Raw genomic sequence first — 25,629 nt, forward strand, 5'->3', positions numbered from 1 at the left:
GTAGGCTGCTCTCTTGAAGGGGGCTTTTGGACGGTCCCACCCTGGTAATGGAGCAGGCGAATTTTATTTATAGTGGCTGCCGATGATGATGATGGTAGCGAAGGAGATGGATGGAAACAGTAGTCTGAATTCCATATTGCAGTTGCATGCAGAAATATTGCAATGAAGTGCGTAAAGGCAGTAAAGATGTATAATAGTGAACAAACTCAAGCACATGGGTAGTGAAAGGCGACTCAAAGCGGTGGCAACACGTTCATTCATTTCGATTTTAATTTTTTGTTCATCCTGCGCCGGGGGCCACTCTCGGGCGTTCCCTGGTAGCGTTAAAGGTGGCGGACCTCTGAGACCCATCCCATTCATCAAGGAGCCGGTTACCTGGGCCTATTTCATCCCTTATTAGGTAAAGCGAAGTCGTCTATCGTTTGGTCTCCCTCAATGCTGCCCGTGTTCTTGATTTCGGGTTCCTTCCTTTCTTTTTTGTATTTTCTTTTCCTGTATTCCCATCCCATTCCTCAAGGAGCCGGCTACCTGTGCCTATGCCAACCCTTATTAGGTAAAAGGAAGCCGTTTGTAGTTTGGTTTCCCTTGATGCTGTTCTTGTTCTTTATTTCGGGTTGTATCCTTTCCTTTTTGCATTTCATTTTCCTGTATGCCTATTTTTTTCATCCTTTTATAATCTCGGTGTACTGTTCTTATTATTATGAATGTCTATCTATGGGGATTAATGTCTGTTTTTTTGTATTAAAACACCTCGTTGCCTTCGTTGACGTTTTCTTCCTGTTTTCATTCAGTTAAAGGTGTTAAATACATTCTTGTCTGTTACCAAGATAAAGATTTTGAACATGGACATAATCTTAGGGGGTGGAGCTATCAGTGGAACTCTGGCAAGTGATGGATGGAAGGGGGGCAAAAATTGTTCACACCTGCGGCAATGGTGCTGGCCATGGGCCGCAGCTGTTCTCGGGTCACGGCCGGCTGGGGGCTGAGTGGTTTGGAGTCTCGAGGGAGGAGGTTGCCGTGTAGGCGTAGCACAGCACCGATTGTAGACCGGTTCAGCTTCACAAGATTACATTTTCTAGTCCTACTCGCCTTGAGAAGTTGGTGAGGGTGGGAGTGTTAGGCGTAGTCGTGGAAGCGTTAATCATTCGTAATGGGCATGTCTGAAGTATATAGAAGAATGTTGTGTGTATTCCAGTGTCGGCCTTCGAGGCAAGACAACAGTTACTGGCTGACTGAAGGCGACGAGACGCTGGAATGCGAAAATATATCCGTGGCTGCCACCGTGTCCGCCTCGCTACGCTGTTCCTTTGTTACTACTGTATTTTTCAACCGCACAAGTGACGAGATTTACCTTTCGTCCAAGCCTGTGCCAGTCACCATGGGTGAAGCGAAATACAATAAAAAACAAAACTCAACCAAACCACGAAACATAATTACACCATAACTAGAAATGTTGTGTGACAATAAAAGAAACAGCTGAGGGATGAATAGGAGGATAGATTGGAGAAAAAAGGAAATAGACAGTAGGCTGGTGGGTGGGAAGGTAGACAGATAAAAAAAAGTGGACAGCTGGACATTTTTGCGACAGATGGATGTAGTAGATACGTGGATGGATGAATGAGCAGGCAAACAGACATAGGGTGGAATGGGAAAGCAATAACCTGAATAGCCGGATAATGCCTAGAGTGACAGACAGAACAATAGTCACAGCACTCACTTAAGCTTGCTCCTGTTGGGGTCCCTGGAGCCGATGAGCACCGTATAGCCGGCACTGACGAAGCGGCGAGAGATGGCCCGACCGTAGTCCCCGGAGCCCAGCACGGTGATCACCTGAAGAGTCAGTTAGAGTGGCTTGTTAGTGGCTGGGTGCGGGGACGGTGGATAGGGAGCTTACGAGGGCTTATATGTAGAGGCTATTACAAGTTAAAGGGGTTTGTTAGTGGCCTATTGTGAAACCAAATTGTCGAGTCCGTTTTGGCGTTGGCTCCCGCAGGTCCATTTCTCCCCTCTGCTCTGCCACACAGTCCCAACACCTATTTTTTCCTCTCATATGTTACCTATAGCTTACATATGAGAGGAAGAGATAGGTGTTGGGACTGTGTGGTAGAACAGAGGGGAGGAAAGGACCCGCGGGAGCCTACGCCAGACCGGCCTCGACATATTTGGAAGACTATAGTGAGGGGAGAGTGGGTAGCGAGCGTACGAGGGCTTATATATATTGGGGCTGCGTAGGATTTATGTACTGGGGAAGGCTATTGAATGTTAGAGAGCCTTATCAGTGGCCTAGTAACGGGACTATTATTGGATCTGGGACCTACGAGGGCTTATATATGGGCGCTGCGTTGGGTGTGTGGAACGGAAAGGCTGCTGAGGACGTATATTTAGGGACTGATCTGTAGGTATGTGAGGAGGAGTTAGGGTAGGAGAGTCGGCTTTTTACAGGCTGTGGTTGGGAAGTGTTAGGGGTGTGTAGTCAAGGTGGTGATGGTGAGGTTACTGTAGCGGCAGTGTGGATGCTGTGAAAGGGTTCGAGGGAGGCTGTGGCTGTGTGAGGAGTTGTTTGGTGAGGTCAGTCGGCTTTTTACAGGGTGTGGTTGGGGAGTGTTGGGGGTTTGTGTTTAAGGGTGGTGGTGTGCCCAGGTGATAGGGAACAGGCAGTTGCAATGTGGATGCTGTGAAGGACTGGTTATGCTCGGGAGACTGTCAAGGACTTCTGTAATTGCAAGGCGGTGTCAGGAAGCGTTATCAACATTGGGGAGGGCCTTGATTGGAGTTCAAGTTGGTGTTGGTATACGATCGTTTTGTCTTGTGGTGGAGTATGCAACATATGATAAATTATGCTACGGTGTTCTGTGGTCTAGGTGGCTGGGTGGTGTTGGGAAGACTGTGTGGTGGTGGTATGCGGTGGTGGTGTCTTGCGGAGGGGTATGCAACATGTGGTAAACGGTGCTGTGGTGTGCTGTAGTCTAGCTTGGGTGTGTGTGTGTTGAGAAGCTGTAAATATGGAGGAACTATATGGTGGCTAAGGTTGCTGGAAGTGGTGGAGTTATGAAGTGTTAGGGAGCCATGTTGGAAGTCTTAGTGGGGTACTACTGAAGGGGGATTGTTGTGATGGTTGTATTAAAGCGAGAGGAATAGACGCTGAAAGAGAAAGAAGGAAAAACAGAAAGAAAGAAGGAAGATGTGGATATAAGGATAAGTAGAGGAGGAAAATGATAGGTGGCGAAAGGAAGAAAATGAAGTTAAGGGGAGCATCGTGATAGACTGTGTGGTGAGACTAGTTTTAGAGACTTGCCAGATGCTTTTTTTTAAGTGCAAGGTAGTGATATACATAATATTTTTTTGTGGGTGTCCTTGGTGTGTGTGTGTGTGTGTGTGTGTGTGTGTGTGTGTGTGTGTGTGTGTGTGTGTGTGTGTGTGTGTGTGTGTGTGTGTGTGTGTGTGTGTGTGTGTGTGTGTGTGTGTCCTTGAGAGACTTGCCGTAGGCGCGTCAGAATTTCGGTAAAAATTTCATTGTTTTAGCGAAGACAAAGTAATATATTGCGTGCGTGTGTGTGTGTGTGTGTGTGTGTGTGTGTGTGTGTGTGTGTGTGGTTTACTCGCCTTGTCAGGGTCGTGGGCGGCCTTCCGTTTGCCATGGGCGCCCACCCCGTTGGTCCCCCCCCCGCCGCCCATGTCCGCCAGGTTCATCTCGTCCGCGCGAAATGAAAGGTTGTCCATCCTGAAAATAAGAGAGAAAGAAAAGAAAATCAGTCAAAACAATAATAAAAAGACTTCACTCATCGCGGCCCATCGTAAAAATAAGGAGAGAGAAAAGAAAATGAATCAAAACAATAATGATAAAAAAGTTCCATCATTGCGGCGCATCGTAAAAAATAAAGAGAAAGAAAAGAAAATGACTCAAAACAATAATGATGAAAAAGTTCCATCATCGCGGTCCATCGTAAAAATAAAGAGAAAGAAAAGAAAATGACTCAAAACAATAATGATGAAAAAGTTCCATCATCGCGGTCCATCGTAAAAATAAAGAGAAAGAAAAGAAAATGAATCAAAACAATAATAAAAAGAGTTCAGTCATCGCGGCGCATCCTAAAGTAAACAGAAAGAAAAGAAAATGTTTAAATAGTAAAAAAAAACCTCAGTCATCGCGGCCCATCCTAAAAATAAAGAGAGAAAAAAGAAAATGAGTCAAAACAATGATAAAAAAGTTGTCATCGCCGCCCTTGGAAACCCATCAACCCCTTCACCATCAACGTCACCATTATCGGCAAAACGTGACTTCATTACCGTACGCATCGTCATCACCGCGGAGCATTACGTGAACCAAATAGTCCGCCAGCCAACCCACATCATCATCGTCACCATCATCATCACCACGGCCACCACCTCCTATACATCATCACCATTCTTTCCCTGCCACACTCTAAACAATCAGTAGCAATCACCAGCATTTAAAACGACTATCCATTTACCATCAACACTTGACCTAAAACCTCTTCACCACACAGTCACCTTCACCTCTTAAAATCACCTCCACAATCATCATCACCACCATCACCACGACAATCAAACCATCACCACCACTACTGATTCACCCACCAACACCTCCACAATCACCATCATCACCATCACTTGAGTCAACCACCATCACCACGACACCCAAACACAAACACATCCCATCACGTGAAGGCAAACCACTACATACATAACCACTCACAATATAACATTATTAAAAACACACAACTCGTATTTTTTTCTCCCTCTCCTTCCTTTGTTTTTTTCATATCTATAACACGTTAGGTAAGTCATTGTAGCATGTTACTCCTCCACCCTCGTCATAGACCGATAGGTCTTCTGGTGTCTGTTCTTCCTATGTATTCCTATGTATTCCTCCTCCTCCGTCTTAGTTTTTGCCTTTGTTTATAGCGCGTTAGACAAGCTAAAGCCGGACTGGGAAGGCGCGAAGCAAGGCGAGCGGCTTGTGGTGAGGTGAAAAACTGGATGCGTTGGGCGTAGGTTGTAATAGGCAAGCTTGCGGGCCGGAGGAGAGGCAGGGGAGTCAGGTGCTCTCGTATGGAAGGTGCGTAGCGCGATACAAGAGAAGGTACGCAGCGATTAGGCATGGGAAGTGCGTCTGACTACGGGACATGCATACTGACCAGCTTATGATGTCACAGGGACAGCGGGAAGGCAAGGAGGTGAAGAAAAGATTGCGTAAGCGTGGATAAACGTGTTGAGTAAGAGTAACAGGGAAGACAGGGTATAACTAGGACCTTGAAGGGAGAACGGGAAGATGGGGGAAGGAGGGAAGGGTACGGGAAGGAGAAGGAATGAAGGAGAGGTAAAGGAGATGAGAAAAGGAATGGGAGGGGAGGGAATGGAAGGGGAATGAGACGAGGAGAGAGGAAGGAGGGAGAGGTAGGAGAGGGAAGGGAAGGAGGGATGGAATGGGAGGAACAGAGAAGAGGACATGAAGAAAAAAAAAGGGAGGGAAGGAAAGGCTGGGAAAGGAGAAGAGGAGGAAAAGGAAGGGAATAATAACGAAGGAAGGGGAGGGAGAGAAGTGGAGGAGAGAAAATCAAGTAAAGAGAGTTGGAGATTGGATGAAAGGGTAGAGATGGGAAAGAAGGAGAGGAATGGGGGAGGGAAGGGGAGGGGAGGGGAGGAGAGTCACCCTACCTTTCTTTTCTTTATTTATATTTACATCTTGCATATTGTAAATAAGTACATATATGTCGATGAGCGGGCAACGGCCCAACCTATCTTTCCGTCCCTCCAGCCTCCCTGCCTCCCCCTTTAACCTTGAACCGTCACCCCTCCCCTCCCTCTCTCCTCCCCACGCATCCTCTCGCATTCCTTCTTTGCTTCACAATCCCTGACTCCTCTCTGGATCTTCTTCGTGTGTGTGTGTGTGTGTGTGTGTGTGTGTGTGTGTGTGTCCCCTCATTATTTCGCGATTGTTATCCTTACGCTCTAACGCCCTTTCATTATAATTATTCTCCTGTTATGCAATTTTTCTGAGAGGATAATTATTTTGATCTTCCTCTTTTCAATACATTCAGTAACTCCCACATCCTTCCCGCTTCCCGCCATTCTCTCCATCCAGCCCTGTCCTAATAGCCCCTCATTAGGCGAACGTTACGTGGAGATTGGACGAAAATAGCTAGAAAAGTGAAGAGAGTAGGAAATGACAAAAGAAAAGCGGAAATGGGAAGGAAAAGTCGATGAACAGTAATGTGTGACGAAGATCCTGAAGATGAACAAATCAAATAGTAAAATAAAAAACGAAGATGGGATGGAAGAGTCAGCTGATGGTAGTGTGTCACGAAGAACCTGAGGAAGAGGAACAAGTCAAATAACGAAAGAAAAACGAAGAGAGGAAAGAAAACTCATCGAACGGTCTTGTGTCACGAAGAACCCGAAGAAGAAGAACAAGTCAAATAACGAAAGAAAAACGAAGATGAGAATTAAAAGTCAGCAAACGGTAGTGTGTCACGAAGAACCTGAAGAAGAAGAACAAGTCACTCACGGGTCTTCGTGCAGGTAACCGTGACTGGTCGATGGGGAACACCTGGCTGGCTACCCGGCTGACTCGCTCTTATCACGATGCGCGGAGAGAAAATAGTAGGCTTATTATAGGTTCCCTCTTTGTGCTCCCTTTGTTACGGGTTTTGATAGACAGATAGACAGACAACCAGAAAAAAAGAAAGTTCGTAGAGTAAGTGAGTTTGAGACTGAGGCCCGGGAGGAAAATAATAGGCTAAGGTTCAAACTTTGCTCCTCTTTGTGGTGACGGGTTTTGAGAGATAGATGGATTGACAGGCAACCAGAGAGAGAGAGAGAGAGAGAGAGAGAGAGAGAGAGAGAGAGAGAGAGAGAGAGAGAGATTAATTAAGGTCCGTATTTTCAGACGCTTTCATCTCTTTCAACGAATATTTCCAAAGGTCTCAAAGGAGATTTATCAGGTTTTCATAGATGTCTTTTTCACGTTCACAGTGCAGAGACCTTGGCAGACTATTACTAGGCTCATGAAACTACCCATGGAAATAACCAGCACCACTACGAAAGCCGAAATGTGGGTGTGTACAAGGGGCTATTACACTGGGCAAATTTTCCGTGGATCTTCATTCAGTCAAACCACGATTTCTGCTAGCGTGGTTCTCATTTGTTTCTTGTTATTACTGCTGATGATGATGTTGAGTAATACCGTCGTCCTTGGGTGAAATCTACCGTAGCTTTGGAAGATCGTGGACACGTCAGAAAACCACGGAAATATGAGAACCACGCCAGGGGAAATGGTGGTTTGTCTGAAGATCCACGGAAAATTTGCCCAGTGTATATCCCCTTAAACTGCGAAGGGTTTGAGAATGAGCCTGAGTGCAAGGTGGGTAAATACTCGATTCTGTGCTTCTATTGAGTGTTTTAAGAAACAGACAGACGGAGAGGCAAACAGAAACATATAGAGCGAAAGACTGTGTGAGTCTGAGAGTTTTAAGAGTGTGAAGCAGATAAATACTCAATCGCTATTAATGTTTGGTGCTCCTATTTGAGGGTTTTAAGAGACAGACAGACAGACAGGCAAACAGAAATAAAGAGAGCGAGAGAATGAGTGAGTGAGTGAGTTTGAGAGTGTGTGAAGTGGATAAACATTCGATCAATACCAACGCTTTATGACTTTTTGCGACGAGATTTGAGAGACAGACAGACAAGCCAAAACAGACAGGGAGAGTGTGTGCGTTGAGGGAGTTTGAGACCTACACGTCCAATACAAGTTCTACAGCCTCACTCCAAGCTAACATAACCCCTATTGACCCCTCCATCACCCTTTTGACCTAACCCCTGACCTCCACCACCCTCTTTCTCTCCTCAATATCTCCTGTTCTCTCTCCTCCGATCGCTACTATATATATAACGCCTGGAGGGTTGAGCCGGCCGTTGGTCAGTTAGGTAATGCGACCTTTCCCGGTTTATGGCACACGTGGCCTTCGCGGTACGGGCCGACTTTGGAAGGTTTACGGTGTGTGTGGAGTTGACCCAGTGTCTTACGGCGGAGGTGTTTGCTATTTTATATATATTCGTGGGTCTAAATGAAAAATCTCCTTTACTTAGAAACAAAAAGAAAGTGGAATGAAATAATTATACAAGTTTAATATATTTAGGGGTATTTCCGTTTTTTTGTTTTTTATGTTTATATGCAGCATGTAGTGGACTTTTTCTCCTTGTGTGTGTGTGTGTGTGTGTGTGTGTGTGTGTGTGTGTGTGTGTGTGTGTGTGTGTGTGTGTGTGTGTGTATCGTGGTCTGCCTCCTTAACCGCATGATGGAAAAAAAGGGGGAAAAAAAAACCAAACGAAAATGTCCATGAAGGAAAGAAACGAGAAAGTGGATGATTCTTAACGCGAATATATATTTTTTCTTTTTTTACTGCAGAATCATGGCGGCGGGAAAGGAGGAAAGGAAGGCTAATTTGAATAACACTTTCCCTCGTCATTCTTATAAGGGGAGCGAAATGTTTCTCTCACGTGACGTCAAAGGAAGGGCGTGACACACACACACACACACACACACACACACACACACACACACGCGGTAGCCGCTCGTCACGGATCGGTGCGCAGGCCGAGGTTGGTGTGGACGGTTGGTGGACGCTGGACGGAGGGAAAATCGCCACGTCTTTCCTTTCTTTTCTCTTTCTGCGTTGAGTTATATTCGTTCCTCGCGCGTCACGCATGCCGTTTGCCGCCTCAATCTCGCTCTTCCGTTACATCCAGGAAGTGAAGTGAAGGCAATCGTCGTCACACTAACCTTGGATCATTTTGCGGGATTCTAAAGTCCGATGTGATATGTATTTTTTGCGCAGTCACTTTGTTTGTTTTTTTCTCCATACGAGAGCTTTTGGTACACCCGAGACTTCTTATACCGTAAAAAAAAGAGAGTCCGCCGCAGATAGATAATCGATTCAATAGACGAATGAAAGGGATGTCTTAGCTATTTTGGATCATTTTGCCGCATTTTAAATTCGATGTGATGTTCTTTAGTTACAAAAAAAAAAGAAGAAAAAGACGAAGACGAAGAAGAAGTAGACAAAAACGAAGAAGAAGAAGAACAACAACAACAATAGTAACAGCATCAAGCAAACCAGAACAGGCGCCTTCTAAGCAAAGTAACCGACAGTAACGGGACACGACAAGCTTACGGAGATGCGGTGGCGACACACACACACACACACACACACACGTTAATTGAATTGGACAGGTATAGGTAATGATTTCAAGGACAGATGACGAACCGTAAGGAAAAGAAAAGAAAAAGAAATAAAGTAACCTGTTTCACCCGTCTTGCGAGATGCTTGAATAACTTCTTTTTCCCTCTCGTGCTGCGCCGGATCATCTTGCCTCATGTTTATTTTTCTTTACGACACAGGGAGGGCATTTTCAGACGCTTCCACCTCTCATGTCAACTATTTTCAAGGGCCATAAAGGAGATTATTCGAGTTTTCATAAGTGTTTTTCAACGTTCATGGTACAGGAGAAGGGTCGAATTACCATCTGGGTCATGAAAATACCTCTGGAAACGCCCAAATCTCGTACGAAAGTCCTGTCAAATGTGAGTCGAAGTGTTTGAGAACATTGTCCCAGGAGACCGACCAAGGACACAATAAAGAGAGGAAAATGTGAGCTCGTATTACGCCATTTCTACATATAAACAGAGACAGGAAGATGCCGATAAATAGCTCATTTTAGCCCGAGGTGTGTCTTGAGTCTCCCCGCGATATATGAAGAAAAGGAATTATTTTGTTTTTTTCTAATGCACTGGGAGAAGTTTATCCTTTGCTTCCTTACTCGAGAACTGATGTATTTTTGACTTAATATAATCGGAAATGAAGTTGATTATTTTATTTGGTATATAAAGAAGAGGAATTAATTATTTTCTTATACGCTGGAAGAAATTTATCCAATACTTAATTACAGATGGCGGGAAGAAAGTTTTATTTATATATATGAGTAAAGAAATTAATTAGTTTTCTTATATGATGGGAGAAATTTTACCTTTGCTTAATTACAGATGGCGAGTGGGAAAGTTTTGGATTATGACGAAAGGATTTTTTTTATACTTATTATTCTTACCCCAACGCCGCGTCTTTCACCTCTCACCGCGTGCCTCGTTTGACCTCAATCCCCGCACCCTTCTCTGTGATCCCTCGTTGCCTCACGACCTCCCTTTCCTCCCTCTCTTAGAGCCGATTTCACAGTCCAACACAGTGTCTTCGTAACAGCCCGAACCAAACTATAGAATCCCATACAATCGAAAATGGTAAGGTCTTCGATGCCACGCTAAATACACAAGACTTTTCCTGTATAGTTTCATCAAATTTGTGAACTTAAATATAAACACCAGACACTATACAAGGAAATTTCGAAGGCTCTGGTATTGGTTTGGGAGGTTACTAACCCATCATGGGGAACTGTGAAACTGGCCACTCGTCACTGCGTACACGTATATATATACTTCACCCTGCACTAAGCTCTAGATCTGTGTGCACGTCTTTGCTTACACAGAATTTTGCTTTCCTATTTTCTTTTTACTTTGTTTTCTTCACTTTAGCTTACTTTAAACTTTCCTTTTAGCATTTCTCTTTTCTGCGTTCGTGTTCGTTTCCACTATTATATACACTTTGCTTTTTACTTCTCTTTTATTGCTGAGTGTTCTTCCTCTCTTTCCCTCGTGGTGACTTCTCTCTCTCCCTCCTTGCCTCGCGACCTTCCTCTCCTCTGTCTCCTTCCCTCGTCGTGACTCCTCTCTCTCCCTCCTTGCCTCGCGACCTTCCTCTCCTCTGTCTCCTTCCCTCGTCGTGACTCCTCTCTCTCCCTCCTTTTCCCTCCACGACTTCTCTGTGATCCCTCCTTGCCTCGCGTCCTTCCTTTCCAATCTCTTCTTCCTTCGTGACTCGTCTCTCCCTCTCTCTCTCTCTCCTTGACTTCTTTGCCTTCTCTTCCTTCCATGGTTCCTTCCCTCCTTGTTCTTCCTTTCTCTCCTGTTTTTTTTTGTCTGTCTTTGTCTTGTCCTTCCCTCCCTCCTGTTCCTTCTGTCACCTTCCTTTCTCCTCACCCTTCCTCTTCTCTCCCTCCTGTTCGTTTCTCTTTTTTCCTGATCCTTCAATTTCTCCCTTTCTCTCTCCCTCCTGTTTCCTCCTTCACATTCCTTTCTCTCCCTCCTTTTCCCTTCCTGGCCCTCTTTTTCTCTTCCTTTTTGTTCCTTCTTTCTCACTCTCCTGTCTCTGTAATTCCTCCTTCTCTCTCTTCCTCTTCTTCTGTTTCCTCCGCTGGCGTTTCTTTCCCTCCCTTTTCTTTAACTCCCTGCGTTGACCACTTCCCTTCCCTTCCCTTCCTCCCGCCGTGACCTTTCCTTTTCTTTTTTTTCCTTTTTGACCGCTTCACTATTCTGCATCGCCCTCTTTCCCTTCATCTGTGACCTTTCCTTTCCTCCTGTTTCCTCCTTTTGGTCTTCTCTCTCCCTCTCTCGCTTTCTCTCTCTTTCCGGTATCTCACCTTCTTGTCTCACATTCCTATCTCTAATTACAGTCTTCTTTTTCTCCTCTTTTTGATATATACTTGTAATATTTTTCTGTCTCTGTCTCTGAATGTCTGTGTGTATGTCTGTTCTCTCTCTCTCTCTCTCTCTCTCTCTCTCTCTCTCTCTCTCTCTCTCTCTCTCTCTCTCTCTCTCTCTCTCTCTCTCTCTCTCCTTGGTCTTTAATATCTCTCATCTTCTTTCATGTGTCATTCGCACTCTCATTCACATGTTTTCATCTCACACACACACACACACACACACACACACGCTTCCCTTCCTTTCCTCTTCCCTTTCCTTAATTTTCTTCCTTTTCCTCTCCTCTTTCCTTTTTTCCCTTCCTTTCCTTTCCCTTACCCCCCCCTCACACACACACACACACACACACACACACACACACACACACACACACACACACACACACACACACACACACACACACACACACACACACACACACACACACACGTCAGATCCTTCTCTTTCTTTCCCTCCAATCCTTTATTACGCATCTTCCCTTTCATCTTCTACCTCACAGCCTCTCTCTATTCCCTCATTTATCATCCCCTCTCTCTCTCTCTCTCTCTCTCTCTCTCTCTCTCTCTCTCTCTCTCTGTATCCCCTCCGAAAAGCAAACAGCGTGGAGGGAAGAATTCTCACGACCTGTTTACTTAGTCGCCGTGATCTCGTTTCTTCCTCGTCCCGGGCTTGGCAGGTGACACTTTCAGGGGAATCATATACTCCTTTGTTTGGCGTGGTTGGGGAGGCAGAAGGGAAGGAATGAAGGAAGGAAGGAAGGCTAGCGTGGAGAGAGGAGAGCAGGTGTATGTGGAAAAAAGGAAGGAGAGAGAAAGGGGATAAGGCCAGCGAGGAAAGAGAGAGAGAAGGAAGGAAAGAAAAAAGGGGAGAAGAAGGGAAGGAAGGAATGTAGCGAGGAAGTGAGGGGAGGACTAGCCAAGAAAGAGAAGCCAGGAGAGAGAGAGAAGGAAGGAAGGAAAAAAAAGGGGAGAAGAAGGGAAGGAAGGACTGTTGAGAGGAAGTGAGGGGAGGACTAGGCGAGGAGAGAGAAGGAAGAAATAAAGGGAGAAAGAAAGGGAAGAAAAACTAGAAAGGAGAGAAGAGAAGGGAAGGAAGGAAAGAATAGATGAAGAAAGGAAAGGAAGACTATGAGAAGAGAAGATAGAGGAGAGAGGAGCGTTAGTGAAGTAAAAAAAAGGAAGGGAGGAAAAAAACAGGGAGAAAAGAGGAGAGAGGAAGATGCCAGGGAGAAGATGGAAGATGATACAGACTCCTCACAAACGTTGGTGTGTGTGTGTGTGTGTGTGTGTGTGTGTGTGTGTGTGTGTGTGTGTGTGTAAGCTGTCTTTTGTGGGTAAATATTTGCCTTCAGTGCTTGTTTTCCTATCAATGAATGACTTTGCTTATTGTAGGAGGGCAAGGCGATGCTGCTGAAGTTATTTTATTAATTTGCTTGCAACGTTTTTTCCTTGTTTTAATCCATCTTCCGTCCTATTAGTTATTTTTTATATATATATAACGACAGAAAAAAAGGGTCACACAAATGGCCTTATGGTTCCTCTCTTGTCCCATTTTATTTTGTTTTGTTATGTTCACTTTAGTCATCGGGAATCATAAAGATAACACACACACACACACACACACACACACACACACACACACACACACACCAACGTTTCTGAGGAGTGTGTATCATCTCACATCCTCTCCCTTGCATCTTCCTCTCCTCTTTTCTTCCTGGTCTTTCCTCCCTCCCTTCTTTCCTTTTTTTCCCTTCACTAACGCTCCTCTTTCCTCTATCTTCTCTTCTCATAGTCTTCCTTTCCTTCCTTCCCTTCTCTTCTCTCCTTTCTAGTTCACATGCTTCACAAATTCCCAAGTTAACACATCGACCAAGAAGTAGTGCAACTGTTTGATCTATAAATCCTCGTATATACATATTTCTTTTAATATGTTTATACAAGCAGCCCACTTATCAAAGGACAAACATCATCTTAAAAAAAAGGACCACAGATTGATGACGCAGCACCGAGCTGAGTTCGTGTCCGCGTAGTTTCCTGATGGTTATAATTATGATAGGTGTAGGGGAGGCAGGCTGGTGGGGTGGCTGGGCGTGGGGGAGGTTCGTGAGACTGGCCCGCCGCTGTCTACCTGCCTCGCCACCACATAGTTGCGTCACGCTTCTGCCAGGGCCACGCCACACACACACACAGGCACACACACACACACAGCTTCATAGCGGCTTACTTAATGAACCGCGCGGAGAAAGTCGATGCTATTGTCGTTCGAATTTTCCTGCGAAGTATCCAAACGTGCGTAAAGAACACATAACTAACGGTACAGTGTTAAGTTACAAAATAATAGATTAAAACAGGTCACTAGTAGATAATATGGAAAAATGATGTTAACTGAGCCAGGAATTGTCATATAAATCATTGACAAAACAAAAAATGATGGAATGTCAAAAAAAAAAAAAGTATAGCAATAAATGTTAAGTTGCAAAAAAGAAAAAAAAAGATTAAAATAAATGACTAAGAAAAAAGTGGAAAAAAATATTAACTGAAGCAGAATTTCTCATATAAATCCTTAACAAAACTAAAAAAAAAAAAAAGCAAGGTGTGAACGTTAATTAAGAGACGCAGAAAATTTTGTTTATTCGCTTGAAAACTTAACATGAATCAAGACAATGTTAAGGTACAAAATATGAAATGAAGATAGTTAACTGACAGAAAGCAGGGAAACCAATATTAACTGAACCAGGAATCCTCACATAAATCACTGACAAAATAAATAAAAACAAGTTGGAAAGTTAAGAAAAGTAGAGCAATTTGTTTATCCACGCGAGAAACAACGTGAATTAAAACAAAAATCAGCTGAGTGTCCAACGCGTATCACCTCCGCGAATACTTATAAAATGTTCGATAATGCCGAAGGGGAAAGACAATAGCGTGAGAGCGTGTAATTAATTAGTGGAATTAGACGGCGGTACTTAATGGTAAATGTATTTGTCATTGGGTGAAAGCGAATGGCGAGGGAGGGAAGGAAGGGAGGAAAGGGAGGAGAGGAAGGAAGGAAGGAAGGAATGCGTGGAAAGACGAGAGGAAGGGAGGAATGAAGGCAAGAGGAAGGAAGGAAGGAAGGAAGGAATGCGTGGAAAGACGAGAGGAAGGGAGGAATGAAGGCAATAGGAAGTAAAGAAGGAAGGAAGGAATGCTTGCAAGCTCGACGACGGAACAATAGGAGAGGACGGATGAATGAGTATAGCGAGACGAGAGAGGGTACGTGTGTGTGTGTGTGTGTGTGTGTGTGTGTGTGTGTGTGTGATGACGCATGAAAGGGAGTGAGCGGGATCACATCTCCGTTCAAAGCAGTTGCATGTTAAGTTTGAACGGACGTGAAAGGCATTACAAGGAACAGAGAGAGAAAGAGAGAGAGTGAGGGAGAGCGAGAATGAGAGAGAGAGAGAGAGAGAGAGAGAGAGAGAGAGAGAGAGAGAGAGAGAGAGAGAGAGAGAGAGAGAGAGAGAGAGAGAGAGAGAGAGAGAGAGAGGAGAGAGAGAGAAAGAGAGGAGAAGGAGAGAGAGAGAGAGAGAGAGAGAGAGAGAGAGAGAGAGAGAGAGAGAGAGAGAGAGAGAGAGAGAGAGAGAGAGAGAGAGAGAGAGAGAGAGAGAGAGAGAGAGAGAGAGAAAGCATATGAGAGACAGAAAGAGAGGGAGAAGGAGAAAGCATTAAGAGAGAGAGGAAGGGAGAGAGTGTAACCATAATAAAAGACAGAGAAAGAGAGGGAAAAGAAAACATTGAAACAGAGGAGGTAGGGAGCGGAAGTAGGAGAAAGCAAGGCAAGGAACACGGCAGCGGAGGCGGTGAATGAACGCTCCAGACTAACAGAATACCAACAAGTCAACAACACGGGAGAAACGACCGCAGGCAAGGCAAGGCAAGGCAAGGTGAGACGGAAGCTTAGTGTGGCGTAATGCCTTTAATAGGTGACTCACAGGTGCAGTATGAATGAACGGATCCCTGAATGAATGCGTGAGGTAATTAAGGAGACGTTGGCACTTGATCGCGTGCGCCCATAATCGTTTTAGTGTTTGTTCCTTATCTGCGTCTTTCTGAGAGTGTTTGAAGCGGAAGGAGAAGTGTAGCGAAGTGTGTTAGTTCGTGATTTCTTTTTTACAGTTGATTGAGTTCATGTGTGTGTGTGTGTGTGTGTGTGTGCGTTCGTAAATACTCAAACTACGAGGAAATGCTACACTTTAATATTGAAATTTAAAGTACACACACACACACACACACACACACACACACACACACACACACACACACGAAAATGGACTTACAAATATTGAAAAATGTAACAAATCAGCTTCCAGTTTCCAGGTGTGCAAACAAGAGAAGTCGTGTGTGTGTCTGTTTGTGTGTGTGTGTGTGTGTGTGTGTGTGTGTTAAACAATCAGGAATCGCCGCCTCCCACACCGTGACTGACTGACTGATGGACGGTTTAAATCTTCCCTCCGTTTCGGCATGTGACCCTCCATTCCATTTCTTACTTCCTCATTGTTTTGCACCCCGGCCACTGTTTACGTGTGCCGTCTTGCCTCAACTCCTTGTGGTCCGAATCAACTGTGGTCTGGCTTCTTTTATGATTGGCAAAGTTAACCCGGTAGCAGCGACGGGCCAAATTTTTGCCATGGTAAAGACCCCCCAAAATAGATGATGCATAAACTGATCCAAAATGCGTTGATATATATTATAAAATAGTTTGCATGAGTGACGATTTTTTTCTCCTTTTTCTCGCTTAGAGGGACCTTAAGAAACATGATCCCCGCATCTACCGGGTTAAGACATCTATGAAAAGACATTATGTATCAGTTATCAGTCGCCGAAAAATGGTCCATACTTATTTTTTTTATGTCAGAACCATCATTTACTTGTGTCATCCTGCCTCCACTCCTTTTATATTGGCTGAATGAACTCTTTTTGTTTCTCTTATGGTGTGCAAAGTTACGACATCTATAAAAAAAGACAACGATGATCCAAACGTCTTCAGTTTAGCACCACAACCATTGTTTACTTGTGCCACTCTCCTCGACTCCTTTTATAGTTCCCGAATTAACTGTTTTTGTTTCTTTTATAGTTTGCAAAGTTACGACATCTATTAAAGACATTACGATGATCCAAACGTCCTCATTTTAACACCACAACCATTGTTTACTTGTGCCATTCTCCTCGACTCCTTTTATAGTTCCCGAATTAACTGTTTTTGTTTCTTTTATAGTTTGCAAAGTTACGACATCTATAAAAAAGACAAAGATGATCCAAACGTCCTCATTTTAACACCACAACCTTTGTTTACTTGTGCCATCCTTCCTCAACTCCATGCAGCGGTCGAATCAGCTGTTCTTGTTTATTGTATCGTATGCAAAGTTAAGATATCTATGAAAAAAGACATTACTTATTGGACAGCCGCCGGAAAATGATTCATACGTGTTCATTTATACATCACAGTCGTTCTTTACTTGTGTCATCCTTCCTTAACTCCTTACAGTGCCAGAATCAGTTGTCCTTGTCTTTTTATAGTTTGCTGTGTAAGATATCAATGAAAAACACGGTAGATATGAGACTCCAGACGCCGAAAAACAAAGAAGAGATCCGTACCCGTGTAACCACCAAGTCAGTCATACATGTCCAGGAAGTAAGGAACAAAGGAGCCGTGGTTTTCACGTTACTGCCTCGCATCATGCACAAGCCACACACAATTTGAAGAGCACATTGCGTATATATGTTTTCCTTTAGTAGTATTTTTATCCTTATAAGTGTCTTGTACGGGACGTGTAATTTAACAAATCAAAAACACATTGGCTGTTAGACCTATAAATCTTCGTATATATCTTTTACTGTCTCCATACAAGCATCTCACTTATCGAAGGCAAACATCATCGCTGACAACGGTATAATAAACAAGGCTACAGACTGATGATGATCTGTGAGAATCGAACAAGGCGTCACCCTCATCCTCATCCTTACAACAAGCAACACTTGTTGGTCATCTGGCAGACAAAGGCTTCCGGAACTCCCAAGCTTCCCTCACAGATGCAAGCTGGTGGCCATGACATTGGTGGTGTTGCGGTTTAACGCTACACAGATTATGCAAATGCGTGGTCGAGAGGTTCCGTGTTGTAACTCTTCTGGCGAAAGAAAAGATGTTACTTCCACCCTCGTTAGGCAGAGGAAGTGATGCTGCCGTCTATCTGTGCTGTTGTTCGCTTACTCTTCTGCCGCTTGGGACTCGTTAGCAAGGTTTTGTATATACTGACAAATATTAAAAGCGTAATTTCGTGTAGTAATTATTGTAGCTAAGATGTTATTTCCACCCTCATAAGGTAGAGGAAGTTGATGCTGCCGTCCATCTGTGCTCTTTATCGCTTGCTCTTGTGTTGTATGGGACTCATCTTTGTCTTATATATAGGGATAGATTAGTAGCACATTCGTTGCTGCTCGTATGCTTAACTTTCACTCCTTTTCCTTGTGTCTACTCTTTCCTCTCTGAATTCCGTCCCAGTAAAGAGCAGCAAAGAGCATTTGGATTGAGGTTATCCAGTACTTTTATAACGTGGACGTCTATCGGTTTTTTTTTATTTGAAACGTGATGACATTCCCAGATGACACTGATACTTTTTTGGTCTTGTCTTCCCAGCAGTTTGATTTGTCACCGATGAACGTGGTGGTGCCTGGCTGACTAAAGTGAATGGGCCGCTGCGTGACCGGTAACCATAAGACTGACGAGGGCATCACAGTAACAGACACGCGTTCTCACCTCAGCAGCCAGGTAAGTTTTGGTCCCTGCGAGGCTCATTGCTAAGCTACGTAGGTGAGACTAAGCAACACGTGCACGCTTAACTTTCACTCCACGTTCTTCACGTCCTTAAGCGCCTGGTATTTTAAACGTCTTAGTAGTCCTCAGCTTATACTGTGGCTGACTTATCTTTTTTGACTCATGTTTTAAGGCTGGTTAGTTGGTTTTGTTAGCTTTTTTTATATAACTTTACGATCGAGTTTGTAATATGTATGGTAGAAGCAGTAGTAGGAGTAGGAGTAGGAGGAGTAGGAGGAGTAAAAATTCAATATTTCTAATTAACTCTGTCCTAAAAAAATACTAATCCGACGTTTATAAAATCCAGCGCCTGTCTGCTCTTCCCTCCCTTTATTTCGTCCCCTTCCCAGCCTTTCCCTTTTTCCCTCTTCCCTTATTCCTCCTTTTCCTTTCCCCTTCTTCCTTACTCCTCTCTTCCCAGCCTTTTCCATTTCCCCTCTTCCCTTATTCCTCCCTTTCTTTTCCCCTTCCTTCCTTACTCCTCTCTTACCAGCCTTTCCCTTTTCCCCTCCTCATTTATTCCTCCCTTCCCAGTACTTTCCTTTCCTTCTTTCTTCCCAGTCCTTCCCTTTCCTCCTCCTCCTTCTCCCTTCCCTTTACCTCTCCTCCCTTCCCAACGTTTCCCTTTCCTCCCTTACTTCTTATTCCCTTCCTTCTCCCTCCCTTCCCTTCCCTTCATCAGCCGCCGCCGCCACAACCACCCGCCGTCCTCCCCCCCTTCCCTTCCCGGCCATTACGTGTTGCGACCTTGAACTTGAGGCGCCGTTCTTTCGTATGTTTTCTTCTTCCTCCTCCGGCAAAAAGGCGCCGCGAAATGATGGCTGTGTTTGTGTGATGGCGCGTGGGTGCGTGTTTGTTTGTTTTTGTGTTTAGTGGCGTGTGTGTGTGTGTGTGTGTGTGTGTGTGTGTGTGTGTGTGTGTGTGTTGGTTTGTTTGTGCTGAGATTTTGAGTTTGCTTTACATAATGACTCAAACGTAAGGAGTCTCTTTATTAACACTTAAAGTCCTTCCTTCCCACACTTATTCACTTATATTCCTCTTTTTTTTCCTCTTCTCCCCCTTCTTTTCTCCCATTCACTTATTATTTTCTATTCCTCTTTTCTTTCCCCCTATTTCTTTCTCTTTCTCTAACCCTTTTCCTCACTCACTCGCTTCTTTTCTTCTTTTTTTCTTTCCTCTTCTTTCTTTTCCCTTTTCCTCTCCCCCTCTTCCTTACCTAAGCCCCTTTCAGTCAGCCTTCCTCTCTTCCTCTCTTCATTCACTCCTTCGTTTCTTTTGTTATCTTCTTCTTTTATGACACTATTTCATTCCTCCGCGACCTCTCTCTCTCTCTCTCTCTCTCTCTCTCTCTCTCTCTCTCTCTCTCTCTCTCTCTCTCTCTCTCTCTCTCTCTCTCTCTCTCTCTCTCTCTCTCTCTCTCTCTCTCTCTCTCTCTCTCCACATCTCTTCCCTTCTCCATCCTTCACCTCTTCCATTTTTTTTCCATTTCCTCCCTTCTTTTTTTCTTAACTTCTTCCCTCATCATTTAACTTTATTACTCAACGGTCCTTTCCACATCTCTTCCCTTCGCCACCCTCCACCTCTTCCCCTTTTTTCTCCTTCACCTCTCTTTCGTCTGTATCACATCACGTCTTTCCTCTCATCCCCTCACACACACATCCATCACCTCACCCCACCCTTCACCCCATCATGCCCCTTCACTTCTCATCTTTCCTTTCCCTACCCTTCACCTCTTCCCCTCTTTCTTCTTCCTCCTCTATCCACAACTACCTTCACCCCATCACTAACTCTCCCTTCCCATCACCCCTACACACATACTAACAGGTTCTTCCCACGCCTAACACGTTTCCGGGGGTGCCTTGCTGTTGTTTACGTGGCATTTAAACCCTCCTATCCCCGTCTCCCTCTACTCCTACCCCTCCAGCACTCCCCTCCCCTTCCGTCTCTCCCTCCCTCCTTCCCTGCACTGCCTCCGGGTTGAGCTGATCGAGTCTCGCGCGTGTTTTGTTTGGGATAATTGGTTGGCTCTTTTTTTGGCGAGTGTTGATTATTAAGGTGACTTCGACGCATAGGTAGATAGTGATTGGCCCTTTGTTGTCCTGGGAGGGTGGTGATAACGATTATGATAGGAGATAGTAGTAGTAGTAGTGGTAATGGTGGTGGTAGTAGTAGTCGTAATTAAAGTCGTAGTCGTTGTTATTGTTTTTGTTGTAGAAGAAGTAGTAGTAGTAGTAGTAGTAGTAGTAGTAGTAGTAGTAGTAATGGTGGTGGTAGTAGTAGTCTTAATCAAATTCATACGAGTTGTTGTTTTTGTTGTAGAAGTAATAGTAGTAGTAGTGGTAGTAGTAATAGTAGTAGTAGTAGTAGTAGTAGTAGTAGTAGTAGGAGTAATGGTGACGGCTATTTAACACTATTCCGGGAACAGTGACGTCGCTATGATACTATCCAGGTGAAGTCTTGCGTCACTTACAGGTAAACGAGGTCGCAAGGCACGCGGCCACACCTTCCCTCCCCTCCTTCCTTTCCTGCGCGCCTGTCTGTATAGATATAATTTTCCTCTTACTGTGTTGGTACGTGAGCTGAGTGCCGCCTATTGTGCGTTGTCTGGGGTTAATGTAGAAACAATAGGTGAGGATAATGGGTTAATGGAACACACACACACACACACACACACACACACACACACACACACACACACATACCTCCCCCTCTCCCCCGCTACACACATAAGTCATTACCAGGCATATCTAGTGTGCATTATTAGCTAAACCGTTACGAGGTGACCACTAATGCACCTGGTTCAAGGCTTACACGCAAGCGAGTGATTACCTTAAATGTCAAGGTGTGCATTTATTGTGGTCCAGTGGCGAGGTGTTGTGGGTCTGCTGTGATGATACTTAGAAATATACTTTTTTGTCAGCATTCTTATTACTATTATTACTATCTTCGTCAGAAGTAATAGTGGTAGTAGTTATATGCATTCTTTCTAAGTATTATTATTACTATTATTTTTTTTATCATCGCCAGTAGTAGCAGTAATAGTAGTAGTAGTAGTAGTAGGAAGAGGAGGAGGAGGAGGATTAGGAGCAGTAGTAGCAATAGTAAGAGTATTATTATTATTATTATTATTATTATTATTATTATTATTATTATTATTATTAGTAGTAGTAGTAGTAGTAGTAGTAGTAGTAGTAGTAGTAGTAGTATCGCCATTATTACATCCTTATTCGTCTATTATGACTTTTCTTAACTTTAACATGGCAGGATTCAGCTCAACGTTATGGAATTATTATGTGCTATTCTTTGGCGTCCTTCCTCAGCACATTTCCGATGCCCCAAGTGTCTGGTCTCAGGAGGCAACGCCCATCACCACACGCTCGGCTGCCTGTCTCCTTGTCGCTTCCCCTCAGGCTGCTGGAACCATTTTTTGTAACTTTCTCAATATCCTTTTTTCCTTATTTCCCTTTCTGGAACCACCTTTATGTAGCTTAATTAATATCCTTTTCTCATTATATCCCTCTCTGTAACTTTATTAATATCTTTTTTTCCTTATTTCCCTTTTTTTAACCTTTTTTTGTAACTTTTTTAATATCCTTTTTTTTCCTTATTTCCGCGCCGCGTGTTTCAATATTTTTGTTTTTACGCATATCGCTAAAACGCTTTCAATCCCTTACGCTCTCATTCAGTTCATACTAATGCAAGTTTAATGGCTTGCCAGGATATGTGAGAGCAATTTATTTTTTGCTGCTGGAAGTTACTCGATATATCCTTGATTTATTTGTATTTTTTTCTGATGTGGGCGTGGTGGTGGCATTATTAAGGCGGTAACTCTTATAGAAATCCGGTGTTTTTTTATGACTCTTCTCACTTATGGTTTTTTTTCCTAACTGCAAATTTTCCCTGTCCCTTTTTTCTATTTTCATTTACTGTTAACTTTTTTTTACAGCAAACTAGACAGATCAAGGGCTTAAAAAAAGAAAACAACAATAAAAAAAAAGCCCGCTACTTACTGCCCCTTAAAAGATTGGAGAGAAGCGGCCGAAAGAGAAGTCAATTTTTCATGTTTTCGATACTGTTGTCCTTTCTGCTTTATTTTTATTTCTACTTCACTGTAATTTTCCCTGCTCTCGATTCTTTTGTCCTCTTTTTCTCTGTCTTTATTTCTTTTTTCACTCTAAATTTCCCCTGCTCGATACTTTTCTCCTTTTTTTCTCTTTTTATTTATTTTTCACCGCAAATTTTTCCCTGTTCTCGATACTTTTGTCCTTTCTCTATTTTCATTCTGGCCTTGAGCGTTCTCCTCGGTAAAACAAACAAAACACTGTCCTTCTTAAAGTGTTCCGTGTTGGGGTCTGAATGCGTTTTACTTCCGATATTCTTGTCCTTTTTCCTCTATTTTTCATTCTGCCCTTGAACGATATTCGCTGTTAAATAAAACAAACAAAACACTATCGTTGGGTGTTGGGATCTGATTGCGTTTTACTTCCGAGACTCTTGTCCTTTTTCCTCAATTTTTCATTCTGCACTTGAACGATCCTCGCTGTTAAATAAAACAAACAAAACACTATCCTTAAAGTGCTAGGTGTCGGGATCTGAATGCGTTTTACTTCCGATACTCGTCTTTTTTCCTCTTTCCTCATTCTGCCCTTGAAATTTCTCCTCGGTAAAACAAGCAAAACACTATCCTTCTTAAAGTGTTGGGTGTTGGGGTCTGAATACATTATGCGTGCTATAACGTTTATGTCACTTATGTTCTTGCCTCATTCACCCTGGCCTCTGCTCTCCATGATTCACACGTTGATTCTCGTAAGTGCTGCTGTGGTTTGGGTTTCCTCCGTGAGTAAGCGCGTGATTCATGGTCGTTCTTTCCCTATTATCTAAACATGATGACTAACAACGCGGGCTTAACTCGCTGTGGTTTTCCGTCGGCTATTATGATTACCGCATAACCGCCGGTATCCAACGCCCTCCCGCGGGAAGTCCTTTTGGGTGCAAGTTTGCTGGCGCCATGAGAATGTTTAAATGCGACCTTGAGGGCGGGGAGGAAACCCCATAAACAAAGGCATGAGTGTTTGTGTAGGGAATGTGGCCGCGCGTGTGTATGTTATGACTGGCGGCGATGCAGTATACAAATGAAGATTAAATGATAACGTTGATCTTGTTTGCGTTGGTGATGGCATGTCGGTGGTGCGGAAAGGGATAAAATAGTGAGAAGAAACACGATGGGAAGATGGAAAATAAGCATGAGGTAGAAAAAACTATCAAGGGAATGTAGATTACGAGAGAGAGATAGATAGGTAGATAGATAGACAGATATTAAGAGAGAATCTATAAATGGGGAAACCAAAATAAATGGAAAATAAGGACAATTATAGGTAAAAAAAGGTTGGAGTAATGAGAGAGAGAGAGAGAGAGAGAGAGAGAGAGAGAGAGAGAGAGAGAGAGAGAGAGAGAGAGAGAGAGAGAGAGAGAGAGAGAGAGAGAGAGAGAACCAAAATGATAAAAAAACAAAAAACAAATCAAGCAAAAATCGATATTCAATTAAAGCTTCGTTTGGACCCTTCACACGCACGCGACCCACTCATTGCTACTCGATCGCACACACACACACACACACACACACACACACACACACAGCACCGCATACACCTGTTTTGCCTCCTCCTCCTTCTCCGCCTCCTCCTCCACCCTCACCCTCGTCCCCCGCAGCGTCTCCAGTGAACCCCGTGCGCTGTATTAAAGCAACAAAACCGCAGCGCACGAAAGACAAAACAGGAGCATCGACGCATTGCAAAAACTACACTTCGCCCCACACCTCCAGTCACGAGACCTGCGCGCCGCCTCTGTATTAGGTCTTAGGGCGGGGAGGTTGGAGGGGGGGAAGTACATGATGATTGTGATTATAGAAGGTGGGAGATGATGATTATGATGATGATGCGGAAGAAAGGAGGAAGTGAAGGAAAGGAACAGACAAGAGAGATGATGAAAAGGAGGAGGAGGGAGAATAAGGAAGGAAAGAAACGGAGGACATGAAACAAAAGAACATCGTAAGCAGAGACGGAAGAATGTGAAGAGGAAGAGGATGTTTATGAGAAGGAGGAGGAAAGAGGAGAACAGGAAGGAAAGGAAAGAAAGGAAAGAAAGAGGAGGAACAAAGCAAGGACAGAAGGAAGAATATGAGGAGGATGTTTATGAAGAAGGAGGAAAGAGAACAGGGGAGGGAGGAGGAAAGAGGAGAACCGGAAGGAAAGGAAAGAAAGAGGAGGAACAGAGCAAGGACAGAAGGAAGAATATGAAGAGGAAGATGTTTATGAAGAAGAAGGAGAAAGTGGAAGGAGGAAAGAGAACAGGGGAGGGAGGAAACTAAGGAAAACAAAGAAAAGCAACGAAGCGAAGAGAGAAAAAAAATATGATGAGGATTATGAATACGAGATGATGATGCTCATGCGTAGAAGGAGGAGGAAGGAAGACAGGGAATGAATGGAAGGAAGAGAAAGAGGAACAACAAGGAGATAGGAAGTTTGAGGTCTGGAGTATGTATGTGTTTTTCCTTCTTAGCCATGCAATGCAACGTTAGGTGGTCGAGAAGGCTTGATGGCTTGGGGCGGGACAGGTCGTGGGGAGGAAGTGACGGGGAACGTTTCTGGGAAGGCTTTGGGAGTGTTGAGTGGGAGATATGCATAGAGGAAACGTCGGTGAAGAAATTATCGAAGCTGTAAGGGAGAGATGAGTTGCAGGAATAGCCAAGGAATGAAAAAAAGTGAAGGGATTGTTTTTGTGTGTTGCTAGTAGGGGCTATAGGAGTATGGAGTGGGAAGAAGTGTAAATGACTAGCGGAAAGTGGAGTGGAAGAGATGGACGGAGAAGTTGAATGGGAGAGCATAGTTACAAGAATAGACAAGGAGTGATTAGCGTGATTAGCATGATTAGCGATTGAGAAGGGTGAAGATGGACCCGTTGAACCAGTGAGGGCATAGACGAAGGCAGGAAGCAGTAGATGGACAGAGGCGAGGATGATGTGTGCAGTGAACTGGCGAGGAAAGAGAGATCATTGTCCAAAAAATAAAGCATGATTAGCGATTGAGAAGGGTGAAGATGGACCCGTTGAACCAGTGAGGGCATAGACGGAGGCAGGAAGCTGTAGGTTGACAGAGGCGAGGATGATGTGT

At 44.0% G+C, this 25,629-nt stretch overlaps 1 protein-coding gene across 1 annotated transcript in view; it reads right to left on the reverse strand.

Annotated features, from left to right (window-relative positions):
• The window catches only part of LOC127001477 (metalloreductase STEAP4-like), a 46,754-nt gene that overhangs the window by 17,318 nt on the left and 3,807 nt on the right, over nucleotides 1–25,629 (reverse strand). The window contains exons 2-3 of the mRNA XM_050866030.1: nucleotides 3,604–3,721; nucleotides 1,718–1,830 (exon numbers count right to left, since the gene is read on the reverse strand). Coding sequence (XP_050721987.1) covers nucleotides 1,718–1,830; nucleotides 3,604–3,720 — 230 coding nt within the window. The 5' untranslated portion in view covers nucleotide 3,721. The remainder of the gene's footprint in view (nucleotides 1–1,717; nucleotides 1,831–3,603; nucleotides 3,722–25,629) is intronic.

The sequence above is a fragment of the Eriocheir sinensis genome, chromosome 21 (genome assembly GCF_024679095.1).
Source record: "Eriocheir sinensis breed Jianghai 21 chromosome 21, ASM2467909v1, whole genome shotgun sequence".
Classification (NCBI taxonomy): domain Eukaryota; kingdom Metazoa; phylum Arthropoda; class Malacostraca; order Decapoda; family Varunidae; genus Eriocheir; species Eriocheir sinensis.